The 23,030-nt window shown below is 49.8% G+C and overlaps 1 protein-coding gene across 2 annotated transcripts in view; it reads left to right on the plus strand.

Annotated features, from left to right (window-relative positions):
- Positions 1-3,327: 3,327 nt before the first annotated feature.
- The window catches only part of STOX2 (storkhead box 2), a 97,394-nt gene continuing 77,691 nt past the window's right edge, over positions 3,328-23,030 (plus strand). Inside the window, exon 1 of one of the 2 annotated variants that reach the window (XM_037526491.2) lies at positions 3,328-3,603. In XM_037526491.2, the coding sequence (XP_037382388.1) occupies positions 3,438-3,603 (166 nt within the window). In that variant the 5' untranslated portion in view covers positions 3,328-3,437. The remainder of the gene's footprint in view (positions 3,604-23,030) is intronic. The other variant, XM_037526492.2, reaches the window with a different exon arrangement.

Below are 23,030 nucleotides of genomic sequence, written 5' to 3' on the forward strand. Positions count from 1 at the left end.
TAAATATTTTTAAAAAAGATTTATTTGTTTATGCATATAAGAACTGGGATACAGGCCAGAGGTGTGTGTGTGTGGGGCGGGGTGGGGCAGTGAGAGGATTTACCAGAGACAGAGTGGGGAACAGAACAGGAAGATCGACTGAAATACAATGTGGAGGCGAGCAGCAGTGCCATGTGGGTCAGTTCCCTGGCCGGGGATTGAACTCATGCTGCAGTGGCTGCAGATAGCTGCATAGGTTGTGTCTTAACCCCTTGTGCCACCAGGAAGGCCTTAATAAATATTTTCATCACAAAGTTCAGTGTGTCTATCACACACATACATCGATAGATAAACACTGATTTCCTCCCTGCATGTTTAGGCCTCTTACTATAACAAAGGCGTATTTGGGCAGGATAACGGGGCTGGCGGAGCTAGAGTCCTCTTCCCCACATAGCCATCAATACACCCCCATTCTTTCATATGAACAATGAATGAATATATTCTAAGTGAAATGCAATTCAAGCTTCCTTTCCAGAAATTCCTGACGGATCCCTCCCTTCAAGCCGAGTTCCCTCTAAGTGGAAATTCTGAAACTGTTGTGGCTGCTTTGCTCACAACTTTCAGTGGTTCACATGGCACTTGGACTAGAATACAAACACCCTGTCTGCAAGTCCTCGGGTGACCCCGTGCTGACCTTCCTCCATGACGTCATCACACACCTTTCTCTTCTGCTCCAGTTCCAACCACACTGGCCCATCCCTTTGGCCAACAGAAGTCAAGAGTCTTGCCTTCCTCAGGGCCTTTGCACGTGCTTCTTAAAACAGGGTTCCCCCACTCTTTGCTTGGATGTGTCCTCATTCTGTCTGTCTCAGCTGACCTGTCAGTCCCTCATGAAGGTTTTTCTTCTTTGTAGGACTTACCATGATTTATGTGCTTATTTGCTTCCTCCCGAGACCATAAGCTGCGTGGAGCTCTGTGTGATGTTCTGTTTGCCAACAACCATCCGGTGTTGCTCTAGCCTAGACACTCTATAATTATTGGCGAAATGAATGAATGTCACAGTTGCCACAGCAGGCACCCTTAGCCTTAAGTCATAACTGTGACAACCCCTCATATCACCCCTTCGGACCCCATGGGAGGGACTGAATAATTGCTTGTTGAATTGAATCGAGAAAGCCAACTGTCAGTATCTCACGCATTCCTTAGTACAATTATCTTTATCACCTCTACAGTTCCTTGCACATTTAGCCTCTGTGGCTTCTAAAGCTCTAGCCTTTCTGTTCTTAGCAATCCTCTTACACTGAAGAACACAATTTATAGATAAATGTGCCTTTGGGGGGACTATCGTAACTTTAAAAAACGTCACTGAACATTAGCTAATTGGTTTACAGTTAGCAATAAATTTTGATTAGTGCAAATATAAGTTTGACGTGCTACTTGCTAATTTTGTTTGTTCACTGGGGTATCCCAAGTGATAATCATTACAGCCCCCCAGTTCCAGAGGGCAGCATGAGCTGTTGAATGAAAACTGTAGTTCTAGATTGTATAGGGCCCGTGGCATAAACCCCGCCCCCCTCTGCCCAGTTCCCCAAGAACCTTGCGTGGGTTCCCCCTCCCTCACCCCTCAAAGCCTCGGAATCTTGGAATAGCACAGACCTGAGCTAGAACCCCACGGCTTTTGCGCAGTCTGAGATCACCACGACCCCGCCGAGGTTTCCTCGCCCTGTCCCTGCACCTTGGCACCTGTGAACGAGTCCCAGCGACTTGGAGCGTTGCGTCGTCACAAATCAAAAAGCACAAAAATGTAAAATAAAATACAGTGTTGAGAAACCTCAGGTTTATTTGGGTTGGGGCACCCAAGCTATTGGGGGCACCCAGATGGGGAGAGAGAAGCGTTTTGGGGAGAAAGGAAACAGGGGCAGCGGCGCAGCGTCGTCGGGGTGGGGGCCGCGCGCCTTAACTCGCCGTGACCCCGGCGTGGGGGGCCCGCGCCCCGGCCCCCGCCCGCGCCCCCGCGCGCGCGCGCCCGGCTGTGGCTGGCGGCTGGTGGCTGGGCCAGAAGCAGCTGCGCGCGCGGAGCTGGGTAAAGGGCCGTGGGCCGAAAGCGGGCCGGCGGCTGGTACCGACCGGCACCCGGGCCGCGGGGAGGCGAGGAGGCGCCGCGGGCCGCTTGCAGGGCGCTTGGCAGGCGGCCTGAGCCGGGTGCGCCCGCGCTCGCGGCGGTCGGAGGAGCCCCCCGGGCGCCCCCTCCCCGGGCTGCAGCCGACTTGGCCTTGGCGCAGGTGGACGAGCCGGCCCCGGCCGCCCTCGGACTCCCCCCAGGGGGTCTCCCCCTCTCTGCCAGGGGGAGGGACGCGCCTACAATGATGTAACTCTCCAAGCGCAGCCTCCAGGCCGGGGCCCCAGCCCGGGTCCCCGCGCGGCCGCAGGGCGCTTTGCATGAAAATGCGAAGCCTGACAGCGCCGGAGCCCTGAGTCGGGCAGCCTGGCCGGGAGCCCGAGGCCGGGCGCCTGCGCTGCGTCCCGCGCGCCGGCGGCCACTTGCGCTCTCGGGGGCGGCTGGATCGCGGCCCCGGCAGCCATGGCTCCGGCCGCGGCCACGGAGTAGAGCATGCATGTGCAGGGGGGCACATGCGTGCAGGCGCGCGCGCGCACACGCACACACGCGCACACACGCGCAGCGCCCCGGCCTCGGGAGGAGGAAGGTTGACGAGGCGCTGCAGTCGCCAGCCCGCCTCGGCGCTCCCGGGACCCGCGGGAGCCGCCCGCCCGGACCGCCGCGCCCCGCGCCCCCGCCCGCGCCTCGGGGATGAAGACCGCCTCCCGGGGACCGCCGGGGAGGCCGGGCCGGGCCGCGTCGGGGACGGCGCGCCGCGCGGCGGAGAGGCCCGGGGGGACGCGACCTGGACCCTGTCATCCCCGCGCCGCGCCCTGAGCCCGAGCCCGAGCCGCCGGCTGCGCGGGGCCGGCGCCGCCCTCGGCTTCCCGGGCGCGCGAGCCGGGTCGGCCCCGGAGGCCGCGCTTGTTTGGGTCTTTTGTGCCGGGGCGCACAGCCGGCCAAGCGCTCCTGCGCTGAATCGGGCCATTGTCTGCGCTCCCATTGCCTGCGCGCCGCGAGGCTCGGCGCCCCCGCCCGCCCGCCCCCGACCCGCCTCCTCCGGGCCGGGGAGCCTCCGAACGTGCCTTTCCCCCCAGGAATCTGGAAGCTATAAGCCGGCGGATTGCAAATGAAGTGTAATGCATTGTGGGACGTGTGTAAAATCGGAGCCTTCGCCGTGGGGGGTGTGGGGGCGTGGGGAGGGCCGGACCCGCCGCTGGCGGTGTAGACGCCGACGAGGAGGGGCTGGGAAAATGCGCGCCGCGCCCGCCCGGGTCGTGCCCGCCGTAGACGGATGAAGCCGCGCGCTGCGCCCCGGCGCTGAGGCCCCCGGATCGGGGCGCGGGTCGCCCTCCCCACCATGAAGAAGACCCGGAGCACAACCTTGCGGCGCGCCTGGCCTAGCTCGGATTTCTCGGACCGGGCCTCGGACCGCATGCGGTCCCGCAGCGAGAAGGACTACCGCCTGCACAAGCGCTTCCCCGCGGCCTTCGCGCCCCCGGCCTCGCGGGGCTACATGACATCAGGTGGGTCCCCGCGCTGGGTGCGCCCCCGGGCCGGCTGCGCGGCCGGGCGCGGCGCGGGGAGGCCGGGCGGGGATGGATGCGGGGACTCAGGGGGAGAGCATGGGGGGAATTCGCTCCCAGCCACCATTTTGTACCTCCGCAGGATCCACAGCAGGCCCTCCCAATATGGGGTTGGAGCGCGATCGGGGAGGTGAAATCCGGGCCGGGACCAGCCGGGCGCCGGGGCTGCGGGAGGTGGAGGCTGCAAGCTGGGCGCAGCGGCTGCAGCAGCCGGGTGGAGAGCTGCGCCCCGCTCGCCTGCAGCCCCGGCTTGGCTGGCGGGCCCCAGTTCGCCTAGTGGGTATTTAAACTGCCCCCCCTGTTCGGAGAGGGAACAGGTTCCAAGCCCGGTTCTGCATGGCTGGAGTGTGGAGCAGCTCAGCCTCCGGCCGGCTCGCCTGGGGAGCCCCGAGCTGTGCTGGCGCGCATTGAATGCGCTCTGTGGGCTGATGGTGAGTCTGCGGCGCGAGGGCTCACATGACCCGGCGTGGGCTCCACATACGTTGCTTTGAATTAGGTGCTATGGAAAGAACGAGGCTGCAGGGCGTGTGTGCATGTCGGACAGGAAGGACACACAGAGCGGTGAAGGGAAGGCTTGGAGAGGGCTGCCTGTCCGGATGCAGCCTGCAGAAAGCGTTTCCAAAGGAGCCGGGTCCCTCTGGAAATAGGCCGGGGGGGCCCGGGCGGTGACTCCAGGATGAAATCCTGGAGGAGATGCCAGAGGAGGAAGATCCCGGGGCTGGCTCCCTCCTCCTCTGTTAGTGACCACTTGCCTGGAGTGGTGTGCGGGCACCAGTGTGTGTTTACTTGCTTTTCATTCTGCAAGAATGAACTCTCTGCTCAACTCCAGGTAATGGAAGAACTGATTCTATTTGAAACCACACATCAGACTTAGATCATTCTAAGCCCCGTCTTAACTGGGAAGATTGCTTTGAGCTTGCGGTTGCTACTTCATGTTTTGCAGCCTTGCTATCTTTCTCCAAAAACAACAAGTATTTTTTCAAACCGGGGCCAGTGTCTCAGGCTTTAAGAATGTCTCGTGACCACATTTCCACGAATGTAAAACCGAAATAAAATAACCATCTTTTTATTGCAAAATCTGGTGACATAAGGATGTTTGACTGTTTTGGCAGGAAGGCTCCCTTGCTTTTCTCTTTCGTGGAAAGCCAAATTTGTCAAGGAAGTACCAAGTTCAGTTTATACTTGAGGAGTCAAGTCACTCACAGCTGTGGTTGCTGGACTCTTCAGACCCGTGACAGTGTATTTGGAAATACACGGAAAACACAACCTAACCTCAAAACACATATGTGCATAAACCCCTGTCTGCACGGGTGTTCAGATAATCCCAGGGTTCATAGAGCACAGGGGTTGAATGTCTTCCTTCCTCTCTGAGTAGATCCCCTGTTGTCTGCACCCCCTGCCCCCCCTTAAGCAACCAGTCCTGATAACAAGTGTGAGTATCTATAGGAGAGCTGGCGACTACAGTTCTTCCACAAACCTGCAAGGCTCTTTAATAATTTCAGACACATACCCATGAATCTATTTTTATCTGCCTTGACACAGCTTCATTACACTCACATTTTCATTCTTTGCAAAAAAAAAAAACAAAAACAAAAAAAAACCCAAACCAAACAAAAAACTTCTCTGCTCTTGCCAGTGCTGCAGGCACTTTTGAGGGCTTGGAGAAGAAGCTTTTATTTAATTTGAATCTTTTATTTTGCTTCTTGACCTGCAAATGGTAAGGACCATAGTTATGGGTAACCTGTTTCTGGGTGGTAGTTTTCTCAAACAGATTAGATGTTAGGTTCCTATTGAGAAAAGAAACCCACAAGGTGTGGGAAGAAGAGTCAGAGCAAAGTGCTTCGCTAGATGCTCATGGGACATGTGGTAAGGGTCTGTCCAGGGAAGAAGGGCTGTTAGTTCTTTAATTCAAATGTTAGCTCCTGCATGCAAAACAAAGGTGTTAGTGCAAATGGAAGGAAATAGCAAATATTGAAACAAGTGCAGTGGACATTGGGAGAAGGTAGACTCTCATTTGGGGGCGTTGGGGCTATCTTACCTATTTCCTTTCCAAATATGAGTATGGATAGGAATAGTCTATGGAAACTTGGAGATCATTGACAAGAAGTTCCCTTCCTCTTAAGAAAAATAAAGGAAATCCCCTTACATCAAGTTAGTCACTGGAGACAAACAGCTTTTGTCACATTAAGTGGAACAGAAAGAAAAACAATCTAGAAGCACGGGAGACGGCCCACATTTGGTTGTTGGGCATCTAACACCGTGAAGTGTTGTTAGATGTCATTGTCAGTCCAGAGATTTTGCTGTTGGTTCAAAGGACAAGAAAGCCTTCTAGGGGCTTCAGGTATCTTCAGTTGAAACTTTTTAGAAATCCATCCCCAAGAAACAGTCCTAAAAATATGGGGTGAAATCACTTTTTCAAAAAACTTTGGGACAGGAGAGCACGTTGGAATCTTAACAGCTGTCCTTCTGGCCTTGCTTACTCCCACGCCGGCGTCTGTCTGACACATTTAACTCTGGTTGTTCAGGCAGAGCGGTAGCTTTCCCTGCTGACTTTATACAGAGATGGCACCTCAGGCTGTCTGTGCTCCACTGAGAAGTCATAGACACACTGAAACAGCCACAGGCTTGGCATTTAGCTGGGGGGTCCCTCCTCCAGGCACACAGAGGTCAGGTCTGCACTTTATATCCGCCAGTCGCCCCTGACGTGACTGGTGAAGCCCCCCCACCCCCCGAGCTACCACCACTAAAATAATCCTCAGTCTCACCCCCTCCTGGCCACCGGCACACATGTATGGGCCGCGAGTTCATTGGTTCGTCTTGAATATTAATTTCCCGGGGTAACATCTTGCCTTTTGTACAAATCAGAGTGAATCATAAAATGTGCATGCATCATCTGAAGAGGGAAAGAGGTGAGGTCGGATGGATGTAGCTTCCTTCTTCCCCATTTTCTAAAACTAGGAATGATGATATGAATTAACTGAAGATAAAAGGGGAGCTCGCCACGGAGGCAAAGCGCCTGCATGGGCTTTGCTTAGGACACCAGGCCTCCATGCAGCGACTTTCAAGGCCCCACGACCCTAAGCTGACGAAGCTCTTGGAGCCTTCTCCGTTGCAGCTGCCATCTCTTCGTTTCCCTCCCTCTCCTCTCTCTCTGTCCCGGGGCCGAGTCATGTTCCTCATGGAACACCACCAAGCCTGGGGCGTCCTGTTCAGCACCATCCGAAAGTCACTTTTTCACTGTCAAGGTTCCATCGGGCAGGTTCCTAAAAGGTGTTGCTTGCAAAGGAGACACCCCTAAAGTCACCGTACTTTTGATTGGACGCTTGTCATCCTAAAGGACCATGACACAGACATTTTCAATACCACCGCTTTATAGGATGTGCAAAGAAAGATCACACAGCCCCCAAGTGACAGCTGAAGAAAATTTCCGTCAGTTTTGTCAGGTGATGGGACTAATAGAATCAGCGGGAAGGAATGCCCAGCACGCTGCCTTGATTGGTTTATTAGTTTTCATTTCATAGAAACTGATTCTGGGCCACAGTTGATTATGTGTCCCAGTTCCCTGTGTTCTGTTATTTTAAGAAACTTGAGAGTTTTCTGGGAGTGCGGGGTGGACACTCGAGGTTCTAATCTGGGTCGGCCAGAAACCAGCTGTGTTTCTGGTAAGTAACATGACCCTTCCTGTCTGTAGGCTGGTCTGTAGGCTGGTCTGGGGGCTGGTCTGTGGGCTGGTCTGTAAGGCTGGTCTGTGGGCTGGTCTGTGGGCTGGTCTGTGGGCTGGTCTGTAGGCTGGTCTGTGGGCTGGTCTGTAAGGCTGGTCTGTAAGGCTGGTTTGTGGGCTGGTCTGTAAGGCTGGTCTGTGGGCTGGTCTGTGGGCTGGTCTGTAGGCTGGTCTGTGGGCTGGTCTGTAAGGCTGGTCTGTAAGGCTGGTCTTTGGGCTGGTCTGTGGGCTGGTCTGTAGGCTTGTCTGTAGCTGGTCTATAAGGCTGGTGTGTGGGCTGGTGTGTGGGCTGGTCTGTAGCTGGTCTGTGGACTGGTGTGTGGGCTGGTGTGTGGGCTGGTCTGTGGCCTGGTCTGTGGGCTGGTCTGTAGCTGGTCTGTGGCCTGGTCTGTGGCCTGGTCTGTAGCTGGTCTGTGGCTGGTCTGTGGCCTGGTCTGTAGCTGGTCTGTGGGCTGGTCTGTAGCTGGTCTGTAAAGCTGGTCTGTAGGCTGGTCTGTAGGCTTGTCTGTAGCTGGTCTGTAGGCTGGTCTGTAATCTGATCTGTAGGCTGGTCTGTAGCTGGTCTGTGGGCTGGTCTGTGGGCTGGTCTGTGGGCTGTGGTCGGCGCTTCCATGACAGATCCGGGCACCATAGCAGCTTTGTAACGAGTGATCTCAGGATCTCTGAGCAGAAATTGTTAGAGAAAAGCCCTTGCCCTCTCAGCTTATTGGCTTCGTGCCCGTGCACTCAGGCCGTGGGAAGAGGGCTTGCGTGGCAGTGCTGTGTCCCGTCATCTGTGACATGAGCTCGGGAGTCTGCGCCCCAGGTGAAGGCTCTCGCCACCAGAGTCACAGGTGGAGGAGCTGACAGATGAGGCCTGGCAAGTTTTAATCATGCAAATTTTAATACACAGCACCCTGTTGCCTCCTCTCCCCTCTTTGCAGAGACCGGTGTCCTGCTTGGCGGCGCCAACCGTGTTTTAATTTGAAACTACCTGTGTGGACACCTTTCATCACGCAAGGGGAAGTGCGGGATATTGCACTGGGTGGTGAATGACTTTATTCTTTATTTCCCGGGAGAACACGAATGTGCTTATGAAAGGTCGCCTCTCTTGGTATTTCAATCTCTTTCCCACTCTTGTGAACGTTTTTATTTGGCAAAGAAGGAACATGAGCGTATTGTCTAAAAACCTGAGCGTCTTTGCACCCTCAGAGCTATTCTGACTTAAACTGGGAATCCCCGGAGGCCTCGGACAGTTCAGACCCCGGCCTGGCCTTGATCGGAGGCTGCCGGTGCCCCGTGCGGGGCGGCGGGGAGCCAGGGCTGGCCGGAGCTTGGCGCGTGGGGTGCCGTCCTGGCCTGCAGACAGGAGAGGCGCTTGGAGCGCGTCATAGCAACGGCGTGATGCCCGCCCAGCGGGTGTGAAGCAGAGGGTCTGGGGGTTCGTGCGAACATAGGCTGTGCCCGGCGCCACGCCGACCCTGGCGACCGCCCCACAACAAAGAAATGACATGGGTAATTTTTTAAGCAGATAATAAACTTTTCCATGAGTCGTTAATCCCTAAACTATTTTCATTTGACATTGGAATGTGTAAGCCAGTTGGTCAGAAAATACTATTAATTTCTACCCCCTAAATACTTCTAAAATCTGCACCCCCCCCCATTGTTTGTACTTTTTTCTCTTCCTTGACAGTGATTTCTGCAGGGACCTCCCGACCGGTCCAGCTCATCGTCTGCGTGGCCCCGCGAGGGGTGCGGGCGCTGGGTTTGTCTTGTTTTTTAATCTCTTCTAAAGCAAAACCGGTCATGTGGCTTCTCTCTCCAGTGTCTCTCCTGCCTGTGGGTGAAGGCCGAGACTTCCTGGGCGCCCTCCCCTTCTCCCCACCGCCCTGGCCTTCCCCCCCCCCACCACCCTGTGCCCCCATCCTAGATGCTCCCCTGCAGCACTGCCTGGTCCCTGTTCCGAGCCTTCTGCAGCTTTCATCACACCGCTGACAATGTGCTTGGCCTCTGTAGAGCAGAGGGACCCAGGAAGCCTTCCAGATCCCACCCTCACGCTACCTTTTCCGTCTTCCTCCAGGTCCTTTCTAGAGCGAATCCTCCCCGCTGATGTTGTGCATGTGCGACAGTCCCAGCCCCGTGGCGTGTCGTGACCTGCATGTGTGTCTCCTGTCCCCCAAGGCCCTTCCTCAGTGGTGGGCCCTGTTTTTTTTTTGAAGATCTATTTATTTATGCATACAAGAGCTGGGGTACAGGCCAGAGGTGTGGGGGGTGAGAGGATTCACCAGAGACAGAGTGGGGAGCAGAACAGGCAGACTGACTGAAACACACTGCTGAGGGGAGCAGCGGGCGAGTCATAGAGGTCTGCTGCGCCTGGGTTTCTCCCTGGCCCGGGATCAAACTCATGCTGCAGAGGCTGCGGGTTGCTTCATAGTGCGGTGCTTAACCCCTTGCGCCACCAGGGAGGCCCTGGGCCCTGTTTTGTTCCCATCTCCATTTTGGCAACAACCACAGAACTTGGCCCCTGTCAAGTATGCAGCCGTGTTTATTGCGTGCATGAGGAAAAGAGGACTTCTCATAAAAAGTTTGGATGAAGCGATGTCTTGGCCTCTTGTGTGAGTTGTCCTGTTTCAGCTCTGGGCTGTCTCTATGGTCTGGTTGTCTGCATCTACGGGAAAAGGAACTTTCTGCTCGTCCAGGACCGCGAGCTGACCCTCAGAGCGCAGGAAATAACAGGGCGCATTCTGGCCATGTAGGGGTGGACGGGCTTGGTCTAAGTTGCTAGGGGCTCAGAGGGAAGAAGCATGTCAAGTAGAGAAGGCCACTGGAAGGAGATGTGCTTGGGCCTGGAAGGGCTGGGTGGCATCTGAGGGGAGTGAGGGAGAGGATGGAAGCTGAAGCATCAGCTCTGAATCTGTGTGATGTTGGCCTTGCTGTCACTTTGGGGTGTACCTAGCAGCTGTGTGGCTCAGCCAGGTGAGATCTTGAAATGTTGGTGGAATTTAGAGTTGATGGTGCAGGTGAGTGTGGTGAGTGAAATGGTGAAAGGAGCATTTTAGGAAGACCTGTCTGGCAGCGGTTTGCAGTGAGAGGAAGGGCTGAGGTCCGGGCTGGGGAACTGGCAGGGAGGAGGTCGGATGGGTGACAGGGCGACCCAGAACATGAGGAGGGACCCCTCGAGTAGGGGTTCACAACCCACCTTCATGACTTCCTAGCACTTCCTAGCACAGACTCATAAACCACCTGGGCTGTTATTTATTCAACCAGATTTTTCACTTTGACCTTTTTTATTTGAAGGAATTCAAAAGAAAATTTTATTTTCTTAACCTGTGAAATTTTCACTTGAATTTGTATTTTTCTAATCCCCTTAGAGTGAATATTAACTCTTTCAATAAAAATACTCAAGTAGGTACCATCTGAAATGAACCCGGGTACCTGGGGGTGTTTATGACACTGGCTGGAAATTCTGTGCAGCCCGGGAAGGAGTAAGGACAGGAGTCTCTGTTCTCCGTGACAACCGAGGAGCTTGTGAGAACAGAGGTTCCTTAGGACTGACCGCACAGGAGAGAAAAGGTGGGTCAGAGATGTCGTTGGGAGGACGCAGGTGTGTGGCCGGGAGCCGGGGTGCGGCGGAGCGCCTGCGAGGGCCGTTTGCACATCACGGTCGCTGTCCCAGCAGCGCTCTGTGCACACACTCGTGGACAACAGGGGCAGCGGGCACAGTCTGGAGCTCACCCACTGGCAGTTTCAGACACGACAGTAGCTTAGCTTCTTAGGTTTTATGCTCTGCTCTCTGGAGGGCACCAGAAACGTCTATTTTCATTTCCAGCAGATGGAGGGTGACTTGATGCCCCTAACTTTGACTCCTCCTTGGGTTTCTGAATCAGAGTTGGGACTGCTGGGAGATCATCTGCTCTCCTGTTCCTTACAGTAACGTGCTTTTTCAATTCTTGGGTTTGACTCATTCGTGTTTTCATTTATTCAGAAGCGAGGATGTTGGTGGTTCATGAAGGGGATGGACATGCTTTCGAGATCGAGAGTCAGGTTTGAAAAGAAAACATGCAAGTGGCAGCACAAAAGGCCAGAGCAGTGATGTAAATAACGTGCACTTCAAACGCCTGTCATATACCCATTCAGTTGAAAAATTACAGCTTAGGTAACTCACACACGCAGTTAAAAATTTCCATTTATCTTCTTACTTAAATCCACAATGGCCCCTCTAGGCCAAGTTTTCTCTTTTTGAAGATGAAAAGAGAGCTATTTGGCAGATGCCTGTGGGCACCAGGGTGGCAGCCTTGTGCCTGGCCCCGTTTTCCTGATGGCCATAGTTTTAGAGGGAGGAACCGTCTTACTTTGCGACTAACATACCCCCTCACCCTTTCTGCACGTGCCTGTCTGCTTGATGCCCCTAAGAGAACAGCTAGACTGCTTTTGGCATCTCCAGCTTTTGCTTTGAAATGATTTCATTATTAAATGAAATGGAGGCCCCCATAGTGAGAGAGGTACCATGGATCTTGGTGAAGTTTTTGGCTGTCTTGCTTCCCCTCCCAGGTCTGTTATTCCCCACTGTTAGGGGATGAATGTCTCCCCAAGGAGATCTGTGCATGCCCTCACTCCTGTCACCTGCAAATACGCCCTTATTGGAGATGGGGTCTTTGCAGATGTAATTAAGTTAAAATGGGGTCAGGTGGAGTATGGTGGGTTCTAAATCCAATATGGCTGATGTCCTTCTAAGAAGAAAAGGGACGCAGACACACAGGGGTCAGGCCGTGTGAAGACAGAGACAGAGACTCATGTGTCTATGAGCCAAAGAAGGCCAAGGGTTCCTGGTGACCGTCAGGAGGCAGGAGAAAGGCAGAAGTGGGTTCTCTCTCAGACCCTCCAGAGGTAAACAATCCTACTCACACCTGGGTGTGAGACTTCTGGCTCCAGACCTGTGAGAGAATAAATGGCTCTTGTCTTTGCTGACTGACTGGTTGGTCAGTTGACTGTATTATAACATTGGTTTCCAACACGATACGTGGTTTAAGGGGGTGCAGGTTCACATCCCTTCAGGTGAATGTCATAGCCCCGCGTCCACCACCAACAGTGTTCCTGTTGGTTCCTTTTCTCCACATCTTCACCAACACTTGTTGTTTCTGGCTCTTTTTTTTTTTTTTTTTCCAGACTGCCCTGTTCTCACAGGTGTGAGGTGATCGCTCAGTGTGGTTTTGATTTGCATTTTCCTGATAAGTGATGATGAGCATTTTTTCATGCAAATTGGCTCTTCTTTTAAGCCGGCCCTTTTGGTGCTTGTCTCAGCAGTGCTGGGAACTGGGAACTGACACTTTTGCATTATGAAGCGTGGCGGGAGCAGAGCTCTTGTTTCTCTTTGTAGACCCCGACCTTGTCATGGAATTTCTTTCCTGGCTTGCCTGACATCCAGAGCTGGGCATGTGACCTAACATTCACCAATTGCACACACCCCCAGACTTTGAATCTGGGGCTCCTAGGGCCAAGTAGTGGGGGGAGGCGGTGAGGCTTTCCCCCTGGGATGGTGGTGGTGGGGTAGCAAGATGGCACTCAGGGGCAGTGGGGTCGACCCATCACTAGTTCGATAAACTCGGATAAACTACGTTTTCTCAGTTTCCTTCCCTGCAAATGGGCATAATAATAGTCCTGCTAGCAGGTGACTGAGGGGTCCCCAGAGGCCCCAATCTGTTAAAAGGTGCATGCTCTAATAAGGATTTTAACCATCTGTGAGCACAAAGGCAAAGGAAACATTCTTATTGTGATAGATTTTTAATAGAATTGGTCTGGAGAGAGAGAAGGGACTTCAAATAATAGTTTCCCTGTAAAATTTCAAAAATGACCCATCTCCTCATGGGCAAATGCCCAGTCACACAGGGTCTTTCTGAAACAGGGCTGCTGAAGCCTGATAGCTTATCACAAGTCTGATACCTTCTGGCAAGGCACCTTAAGGGATCAGGCAGGTCCCAGAGAGTCAGGATAGAGAGAGGGACTCAAGATGAAAAAAAAAATACCACTTCACAATAATGGCTGCCATTGTCTCTGCCAAAGACCAGGAGCATCTTCCACACACGTCTCTCCTCCCTGTGTCTTCTTCCAGCAATACCAGGGTACAAGTTGAAGCCAGAAAAGCACATATGTGCTCAGTTACATATGTGAGCATATATGTGCTCAGTTACAAGCTAGTCATGGTTGCTTCACTCCACCCCTTGTGCCTAGCGAACCCCACGCAGGAAGTCAGGTTCATGGCATGCTGGGAGCTGCATACTTAGTGCCTGCGGCACTTCATCATGGAGATGTCGTTGGAGTCAGGAGAGAGTTGTTCCTCTAATAGTAGCTAGAGGAACATTAAGTTGTGGGTTTTGGGTGAATTATGTGAATTAATGAGCAGAACCGGGTTTGGCATGTAGGAAGTATGTAACATGTCACTAGTATTATTAAAAGAGCCAGCTTGGTTTCTCTTACGCTATCACTTCCAGGTATACTGGTGTGAAGGGTAAATTGCATGTAAATGACCCAAAGAAGCTTGGTTGAGTTTTGCTTTGCAACAAGTTTCCAAGGTCCTTTGGTTCCTCTTCCTAGTAACATCCAAATTCTCCCATCTTGCATCCAGCTACCCCTTAATAGTTAGCATCCAGCTGAGGTTAGCTGCTGGAGGAAAGCCTCTGGCAGAGGGTGAGCTGCTGGAGCTGCTCCTTTGTACACCTCAGAAATTATCTGCACATTTTCTTGTCTGATCCTCCTAGACTGCTTTGAGAACACGGCGTATGCAAGTGCCAGGTACGAAGTGGGTTTGCAGTGGGAGCTGAAATGCTTAGCTCGGGGTTCCCTTGTCTTGCTGACATTCCCGAGAGCTCCAGCAAAGTCTCTGACCCTTGTGATTCACATCTTTCTTTAGCCACATTCAGGTGGCTGCCCCAGAGGTGGGTGATAAGAGGCTTCTGGAGGTGATTATGGTGTATCAGTGATCTGGAACCATCACCCACTGCCCCGGCCCCCCATAACTTCGATCGCTTGCTCCCACAAGAGCAGGCTGGGTCACCCATAAATAAGCCTTGTTGGATTTTTAAAAAAATTCCAGCATAGATCTCTGGTGAAATCCTAAAACAATATATTTTTTTTAATCCATCCAACTTCTCAGATTTAAAATATCATTTGCTATCAGGTGCTGGACTTTGTAAATAGAGTGGGGCTTCCCCTTAACTTAGTGAATCATTTGAATTTTCATTTTGATTGGCTTTAATTAGTTGAGAGAAATATTCGGATATTTTCCCTCTACTCTTACAAACTGGTTATTTATTATGTGGATAATGGGCAGCTGTTGATAAACTTTAGAAAATGCTTTTAAAATGTTGAATTGGGCTAGGAGAGCTTGTCCCAAAGAGCCGGATGATGGGATGGTGAGTGTCAGATGACTTTTTCCACATTCGTAAGAGTGGCCACAGGCTCGGGTCACAGAATGCCTTTATTTAACAGCAGCGCGCTGTGGCTTAGTCTTGTGTTGGCCTTCTGGCCGTCACTGCTGGCCTGCTTGGTTGGCAATTTATATAACCAGTTTATCTCCTGTTTCTCATCTGTAAAATGAGGATAAAATAGTACTTTGTAGTTGTCGTGTGGAATACATGAGCATATACATGCCAAATAATTATCATAGTGTCTGAATCACACTAAGAACAAATACATTTTTGTTACTGGATTATTACTTCTTTTGGGACTTACCTATATGGAATTGACACACTCTGAAATGTCTTATTCCCCAGGAGGCAGGAAGGGAGACCACAGATGACTTGTGCAGGGGTCAAGTAGAATTAAAAATAGCTTCACACCTGATTTTTATACAGGGTACTCATTTAATTAGAAATCTGATATTCCATTTCTGATTGATTTTGGTGTGTGATCTTCTAGGAAATCTACATAATTATTCATTTACTTAAGCGAGCTCACTTGTCCTAGAATTTTTGTCTTGGGAAAAATGGCCCAGCATGGTTGTAGAGTTGATATTCTGGTAAATCTAGGAGAATTTGGTTTTCCCCAAAATGAGGGCTATGGTGCTGCATATAATCAGACGCAATTTCATCTTAGTACTTATTTTAACTTTTCATCTGAAGGCAAAGAAAACCCTCTCTGGAGCTGAGGGTTGAGCTGTGTGTACCTGTTTGTATCTGCAGTAAATATGAGTATCAGAGACACCCCACTTGGGAAAGGAATGCTAGGGGCGAAGGTAATCCTTCAAGGTCAAGGATGGTGAAACGCAGGGACCTCTCTCCTCCAAACCAAGTGCATTACCTCCTTTGCTGACCTTCAAAAAGTAGTCAGGGTCCCATGGATTGCCGGGGAGACGGTCCAGAGGATTGTGTAGGAGGTAGAGGGGGTGGCATCATTTGGGGTCCACTTTTTGCACGTGTTAATATTTCAGCAGCATTCCTAAGAGCAGATGGTTCGGCAGCAAGATTTGGGCCCTGAGTTGACAGCCTGGGATGGGGGAGGAGAAAGGGTTTCCCGTCCTCTGCAGCTTTCAAAGCTGCCACCAGCTCCGCCTCAGCTCACTTTCCAGGCAGGCAAGTGAGCTTGGCCAGCCAGGATCTGGGAGTTCAAAGCCTCCTGCTTTTGCTGTGTCTGCTTCTGAGCTTCCTATCTAGCTATTCTTTTGCATCTCTTCGCCTTCCCCCCCAGTGCTCTCTTCCTTTAAGGAGAACCTAAAGGGTATTTGGCGGCTGACTTTATAGGCGCTGGCCGAGCAGATGAACTTCAGAAACCTCTAATTATGACTCTAAATATGACAAAAACGTTGGCTTTTGTGGGTCAAAGCGTCGTTTTTGAAGAGTGTAGATCTTGTGTTCCCATATGTCGTCCCTTGTTTAATGTGGGTGATTTTAACACATGGAGAAATTCAAAGAACATTTGTTTGGGATGCCAAAGGCAAAACAAGTAGCGGTGCGGCATCCTGGGTCTGGGAGTCGGAAACGGAAGTTTCTATTGTCACCCACAGCCAGAGACGTGAAAGTGCTTTCTCTCCAGGGGCTAATGTCCGTGGGCTGGGTCCATGCGGGTGTGGTTAGTGGTTATGCAGCGCTGTATTGTCAGGGCCTGGAAGGTTTAGGGCCAGCTTCTCACGGGGCGTCAGAGGTCAGAGGGCCTGGGACACCAGCTCGGGCTTCCTCTCTGTCGGAGAACTTGCTTCCTAAAAAGATAACAGAGTTCCTGAGGTACTTTCTTTAACTTTTCATCATTCCTGCGCACCCTGAAATGTAGACAATAAGACAATTCCTTCTCCCTCCAAGGAAGGGGACCCCATTTATTGGTCACGTGCTTAGTACCAGCCAGTGCCTCAGAATGGCCTTGTTAGTCCTGGGAGGCAGCCACTAATTCCCACTGTCAGCAGCACCGATGATAAAATTGAGGCTTTATACATGTACAGGCCATAGTCCTACATGGGCTTTAACTCCTGTATATATTCGACCTTAGTCTTGTGTTCCCTGTGCACGAAGGACTTCTTTGTGTTTCCTTTCACCTCCCCAGGGGTTCATCTTGCATTTACTCCAGGGACCCTGCTGGAGAGGCCTGTGCTATACTGAGGATAGACTTCAGAGTTCTCTGCGTCTGTGAATGAGTCTAACCTCAAATATTTGTGTATGCCATCAGAAAAAAACCTCCCCTCTGCCAGCCGGAGCTCTTCTAAGAGTTACCTTGCCTCCCCCAAAGGACAGCGGGGTCTCCTAAAATTGTGGGAGGGAGGGGCTACTGCTGTTTTCACTTTCCTCTTGCCAGACACCTTGGACTGGATTTCTTCATCCTTCTATTTCGTGTTCCTCTGTTGGCATGAAATGTCCTTCCCACAGGGAGCATCCCTCCTTCTCGAAGGAGAGGAAGCATGGGGCTTCACCATTCGTAGGTTTTAACTTGAGGGGCACCAAAGTGTCTGACAACAAAATATGAAACTTCCAATGAAAGATTCCCCCCCATGAATATAATTTCACTCATTTGTAAATGTTTTTCTTCTGCATCTCATTTTCTCCTGTTCTTTATTTTCTTCGTTCTGTAAGATCGCTGAGGAAATTCTAGCTTTCGTGTCTTCTAGCGGTCGCCATCTGTTGTTGTAAGAGTTTAGACTGAATATTATTCTGAGGATAACAGTAAGCCTGGATCCAAATAATGGAATAATGTGACAGTCCTGGCACCGTCATAGAAAACAACGGGATCAGGGCAAAGAGGAGAAGTTACGAAGGTCTGAATGGCACGAGATAGGATTGAGTTTTAGGTAATCAAGAAATTCATCAAGTACGAAGCTTGGTGAATGTAATTAGAAAAAGTACAGATGGTAAAAGTTGGTAAAAGGGCTGTATCTTTGATAAAAAACAGTCCACTGGTTTCCAGTACATCAGATTTGTATTATAAAATCTCCATCTGGGGGGAAGAAAGAAGAAAATGTCCTTGCGATTCTCCGCAGGAGGATCTCTGAGAAAATCCTTCATGGTTTCTCCAAGTTTTTCAGTGGTCACGGAGGATGGGTTCAGTTACCCATGGCAACATCCTGACTGTGAGTGGCAGGAAAGCATCATCTTCACTTCGTCCTTCTGCCAGCAGAAGGGCTTGCAAAATCTAACAGCGTAGACTTCTTGGCATGTAGAACATTCATGTACCACAGACAAAGCAAACTCGTGTTCTTCAGAATTATTTAAGAATCGTCCCAAAGCTCTATGATTTGCAGTGTATTTTCAAAAACACTTAAATAGCTTTGAGACCATATATAATAGTTTAAAATTATATCTCTTCTCAGCGTCTTCCTCTGTTTTATGACTCGCTAACGAACACTTGAGTTTTCTATATACTAGATTTAAATATCCTAAATAAATATAACACAAAGTTGTCAGCTCTTAAATTACAAAATGTGATTTAGAGTTTGTCTGTATTTTTAACTTCAGGACCAGTGCACTAAAATAGATGAGCTCCCAGAATGAAAAAAGGTCAAATTCACTTGTATTCAGTTTCCTAAGATTAGAATTTCTTAATATTTGCATATCTGTTGTATTAACTTCTTGTTGCGTTCCTCTTTCAAATGATTTGCTGAGAGAGATCTGATTAGTAAACTACATTTTTAAAGAAAAGAGTTTAGCAATATGCGGTAAATTAAACCTACAGAAATTACCTTCTTTGGAAGTAGAAGACATTCCACAAATTCACCATCCTGTTGTTTTGAAAGATGAATAGTTTGCTCCTTGGGGGTAAATATTTAACTATACAGACTCATTCTTAGGTTTTTTTTTTTTTTTTACCTTTTAAAGATAATTGTGGTATGAGACACATAACATAAAGTTGACTGTCCCAATCATTTTTAATTGTACAGTTCAGTGCCATTAAATGCATTCCTGTTCCTGTGCTGCCCTCACTGACAACTATCCACATGCCCTTTCATCCTGCAAAACTGAATCTTGGTTCCCATTAAGCTCTAGCTCCCCACTTTCCCCTCCTTCAGCCCTGGGTGGCCTCTCTCCTGCTTTCCATCTCTGTGAATTTGACTGCTTACTCTCAGGGCCCCATATAAGTGGAGTCATGTAATATTTATCTTTTGGAGACCGGCTTCTTTCACTTGGCACGACGTTTTCAAGGTTCACCATGTGGGAGCACATCAGGATCTCATTACTTTTTAAGGCTGTATAATATTCCACTGTAGATGTATCCCGCTTTTTGCTTGTCCATTCACTTACTGATGGACACTTGGAGTGTTTCCACCTTTTCACTGTTGTGAATAATACTGCTAGGAACACAGCAGTGCAAATAATAGCAGTTTGAGCCCCTGCTTCCCATTCCTCCAGATATTTACCCAGAAGTGACTTGCTGGGTGGCCTGGTAAATGTAGGCTTACTTTTTTGAGGAACCTCTGTACCATCTTCCACGGCTCTTGTGGCCTTCACGTTCTCACCAACAGTGCATAGAGTTGCACATTCTCCGTACCTCACCAACACTAGCTCTTTCCTTCCTTATCTTGATACTAGCCCCTCAGGGGTGCGAGTCACGTGTTTCAGGAAGGGCAGATAGTCAAAGCGCCTCTCTGCCCTGGATCATCTGTCTGTGGGAAGCTGCAGGGAAGTTATCTCTGTATGGTCATTGCTGCCCAGAGAAACAGGCTGCGTGTTGAAAACTTTCCTTCTGAGAAGACCGCAGTGTCTTGGTTAGTAGCATGTAAAGGTGGAGACGAGGCCACCTAGCCCCCTTGTACTTTGTATTTTTATTTGAGTACCGCTTACTTCAGGACAGGGAGAAGCAACTTCTGATGACTCGAATGCTGCTTCTGTTTGCGTCAGCCTGTTGAGGCGGTGCCGTGAGAGGTAAAGAAATGAGCCCTTACCAGTAGGTTGTTTGAGCCCTAATGGAGAGTCTGGAAGGTGCGCCAGGTGAGCTGGAGAAAGCTAAACGTGGGCTTGTGGGGAGTCCGGGGCCTGATGCCCAGGCTTTGCGCGCGGTGGGCTGAGTGGTTGTCCCGGCGCCTCAGCCCCAGCACCCCGCCGGGATGTTCTGTGGCGACAAAGCTCCCTCCACGGCACTGCAGACGGGCGTCGGGTTGGCTCTTCCTGCAGAATCACCCAGATTGTTAAGCAGACACACATCATGGCTTCGAGTATGCTGATTCTTGGTTTGGAACAAGGCCCAGATTTTTGTGTTTTTAAAAACTCCCCAGGCGATCCTGACATCCCATTTGGTTTATTCGACACTGAATTTGAGTCTCCGGCCCAAGACCACAAGCCTCTCAGCGCATTGTTCATTGAGTCACTCTCTTCCTCTCACATCAACAAGCCACATGGAAGGTTCCATGCCTCAACATGGGCATCTGGTTAGAGGATTAAGATTCCTTCTTGCCTTCAAGAATCCCACAGTTCCCTGAGACACACGGGAAGCAAGAAGTGTGAGTGATGGTGGAGCTGAGTCAGGGTCTGGGCCGGGGAGGTGGGGAAGGCCCTCAGCGGAGGCCCTGCCCCAGGGGTCCGGAGACTCCAGGGGGTCAGCCTGGCTGGGAGGCTCACGGAGGAGGCCCGGAGGACAGAGACTGAACAACATCTAGCAGGATCTTAAATGTCAAGCTGAGGAGCTGTTGTTTTATTGTGAAGGTATGAGTCACGCAAGGATTTTAGCCGGGGTGTGATGTGCGGGATTTGCATGAGGAGAGGCCATCCGGAGGACCTACAAGGAGGAACTGATGGGAGGAGACTGGACACAGATACACTTGTCAGGGCCCCAGAGGCCAGGCTGTCGAGGAGTCGCCAGCCGCGGTGTCCATTTCCTTGGAGCCGATGTCGAGCCCCTCATGTGAGGGAAGAGGTGACAGGCAAGGTGGGAAGAGTAAATAGAGCTGCGTGGGTAACGGGGATTGCAGCTGAACTGGGGAGCAGCTTGGAGAGTCCAGCTGAGGCCAAATTCCATGAATATCTGTTGGCACTTAAGTTGTCTGATTGCATTTCACAAATAGTGCTCTTTAGTCTGAAGTGCAGAAGTGGAAAAACCAGATATTTGGATTTTTCTACGATTGGTCCTTGGCCAAGCAGGATCACAGGTGAGGAGGTGGTTGTGGCCCCTCTCATTTGGGGGTTTGGTTTTGATGGAAGGGCAGGTGTAGTGTAGAAGAAAGCAAGCCATTGCTTTTCTGTTTAATGTTCTGGAGAGTTCTCAGATGATGGTAATCCAAACACTCAAAAAAATGTATCCAAATTAGAACTACTACAGGCAGAATTTTGAATGTTGTTCTTAAACTAAGCCATCTAAAACTTATTTAAAAATTTTTGTTTTTTATTAATTTCTTTTGTTTTTGGTAGATCACTTTTAATTGAGGTAGCATTGGTTTACAATACTGCGTATGACCTAGGGGTCGCGGTTCACACCTTTTCAGATGTAGAACAACATAAAATAACCACCGCCTTCCATGATGCCCTCTCTACCTTGGCACCAACTCCCTGCCTCCATCCTGTCCACCTTTGGTGACCTTATGTCAGTTCTCAGTGTCCATCAGTTTATTTTTATTTTGTTTGTATCCATTTATCCACTTAGTGCCCTTATATTGCACATGCAGGTGAGATCATCCACTATTTATCTTGATCTTTCTAATTTCACTTCGCATCATCCCGAGTGCCTTCCATTTTGCTGCACATGGCAACGTTTTTAATCTGAAGTGCAGCGGAATAGGCCCGCCACTGTATATAGACACGGTCTCCGCTTGATCCAGCCTCTGTCAGTGGGCACTTAGGTTGCTTCCTTGACTTAGCTATTGTGAATGATGCTACAGTCAGCACTGAGGTGCATGTCACTCTGGAGTTGATGACTCATCCTTCCACTGGGTACCCAGAAACAGAATCACTTTTACAGTTGGCTGAAGAAGAACTCAAATATGAGTATTATCAGTAAGAATTTTCTTAAGGACTATCATGCTCTTTTCTAGCTCTCTAGTCAAGAAAAATTGATCATGTAATTAGGCCATTGTCAGATGGGACTTGCTGTGTATATAATGTTCCACTAGACAATGTAATAAATATAACTAGAATTGCACTAATTTGGGATAATTAGGAGGAAGGCTTGTCTAAATAAGTGAAAGATTTAAATTTTATAGAATGTTTAATGAAATGGAGTCATTACTTTCATGTCTTCAGGCTCTCTAATGAATGGATAAATTATTTATAATTAGCATATCAATTGTTACCGTGTAAGATTACTCCTTTTGTTTTTAAAAACAGGTTTTTTTTCTTTCTTCCGTAATTGATATGGCCCCCCAAACCCTATTTAGGACACTTTTTTGTATTAGCTAAAATAAAGATGACCTTCGACCTGGTTCTATGCCATAATCCCCAAACTTCAAATTGGTGGATTTCAAGTGAAAGTGATATTTTAATATGTGGGAGGATGAATCTGTGTTCTTAAAAATGTTTCAGATCTTTTTCTTTAAATAAAACAATAAATATTTAAGATAATAAAATAGTCAAGAAGCAAAAATTGCTTGAAATTTAAGATATTCAAAATAAAAAAGAAATAAGTAATAGAAGTTTAAAGATAAGTAAAAACTTCAAGGTGAACCTTCACAATGATAAACAAGTATCCCCCAAACACTGTTTGAGAATCCGTGAAGATAATGCCCCTCATTAACTGAGGGCCCCTCATTAACTGAGGACCTGTTGGTGCCGATTCCTTAGCACAACCATCAATCCTGGGAGGTCTGTGCTGTTATTATCTCAATTGACTGATAAGGAATCTGAGGGTGACTCGCACCTGGCCGATGAATGCAGAGCTGGGGTTCAAGTCCAGACCGGAGATTCCTTAGGGGAGTCTTTCGTGCTTCTTCTTCCAGTTTAGAATTAGAAGCCAGCAAGTAGTGGTGGTGTTTTTTTTTTTTTTTTTTTTAATTTAATGTAAGTTTTTCTTTTCTTACATCATTGTTCAGTTTTGTATAATATTTGATTTCTCCCCTCAGGTGTAGACCCCATAGTTTTCCCACCACCACAGCATCCGTGACCCGCCACCACAGTCTCTTCTCTTTCGATGCTCTCCCTGCCCCTTCCCTGCTGTGAGCCTCAGGTCTAGGGTCAGCCTGCAAGTTTTGTCTGTTTCCTGACCCTTTGTTGGGTGTCCCTGTATGCCACCTGTAAGTGAGACCATCCGATATTTTTCTTTTTCTTTCTGG

Source organism: Talpa occidentalis, unplaced genomic scaffold (genome assembly GCF_014898055.3).
Source record: "Talpa occidentalis isolate TD23 unplaced genomic scaffold, MPIMG_talOcc4v2.1 talOcc4.4, whole genome shotgun sequence".
Taxonomy (NCBI): domain Eukaryota; kingdom Metazoa; phylum Chordata; class Mammalia; order Eulipotyphla; family Talpidae; genus Talpa; species Talpa occidentalis.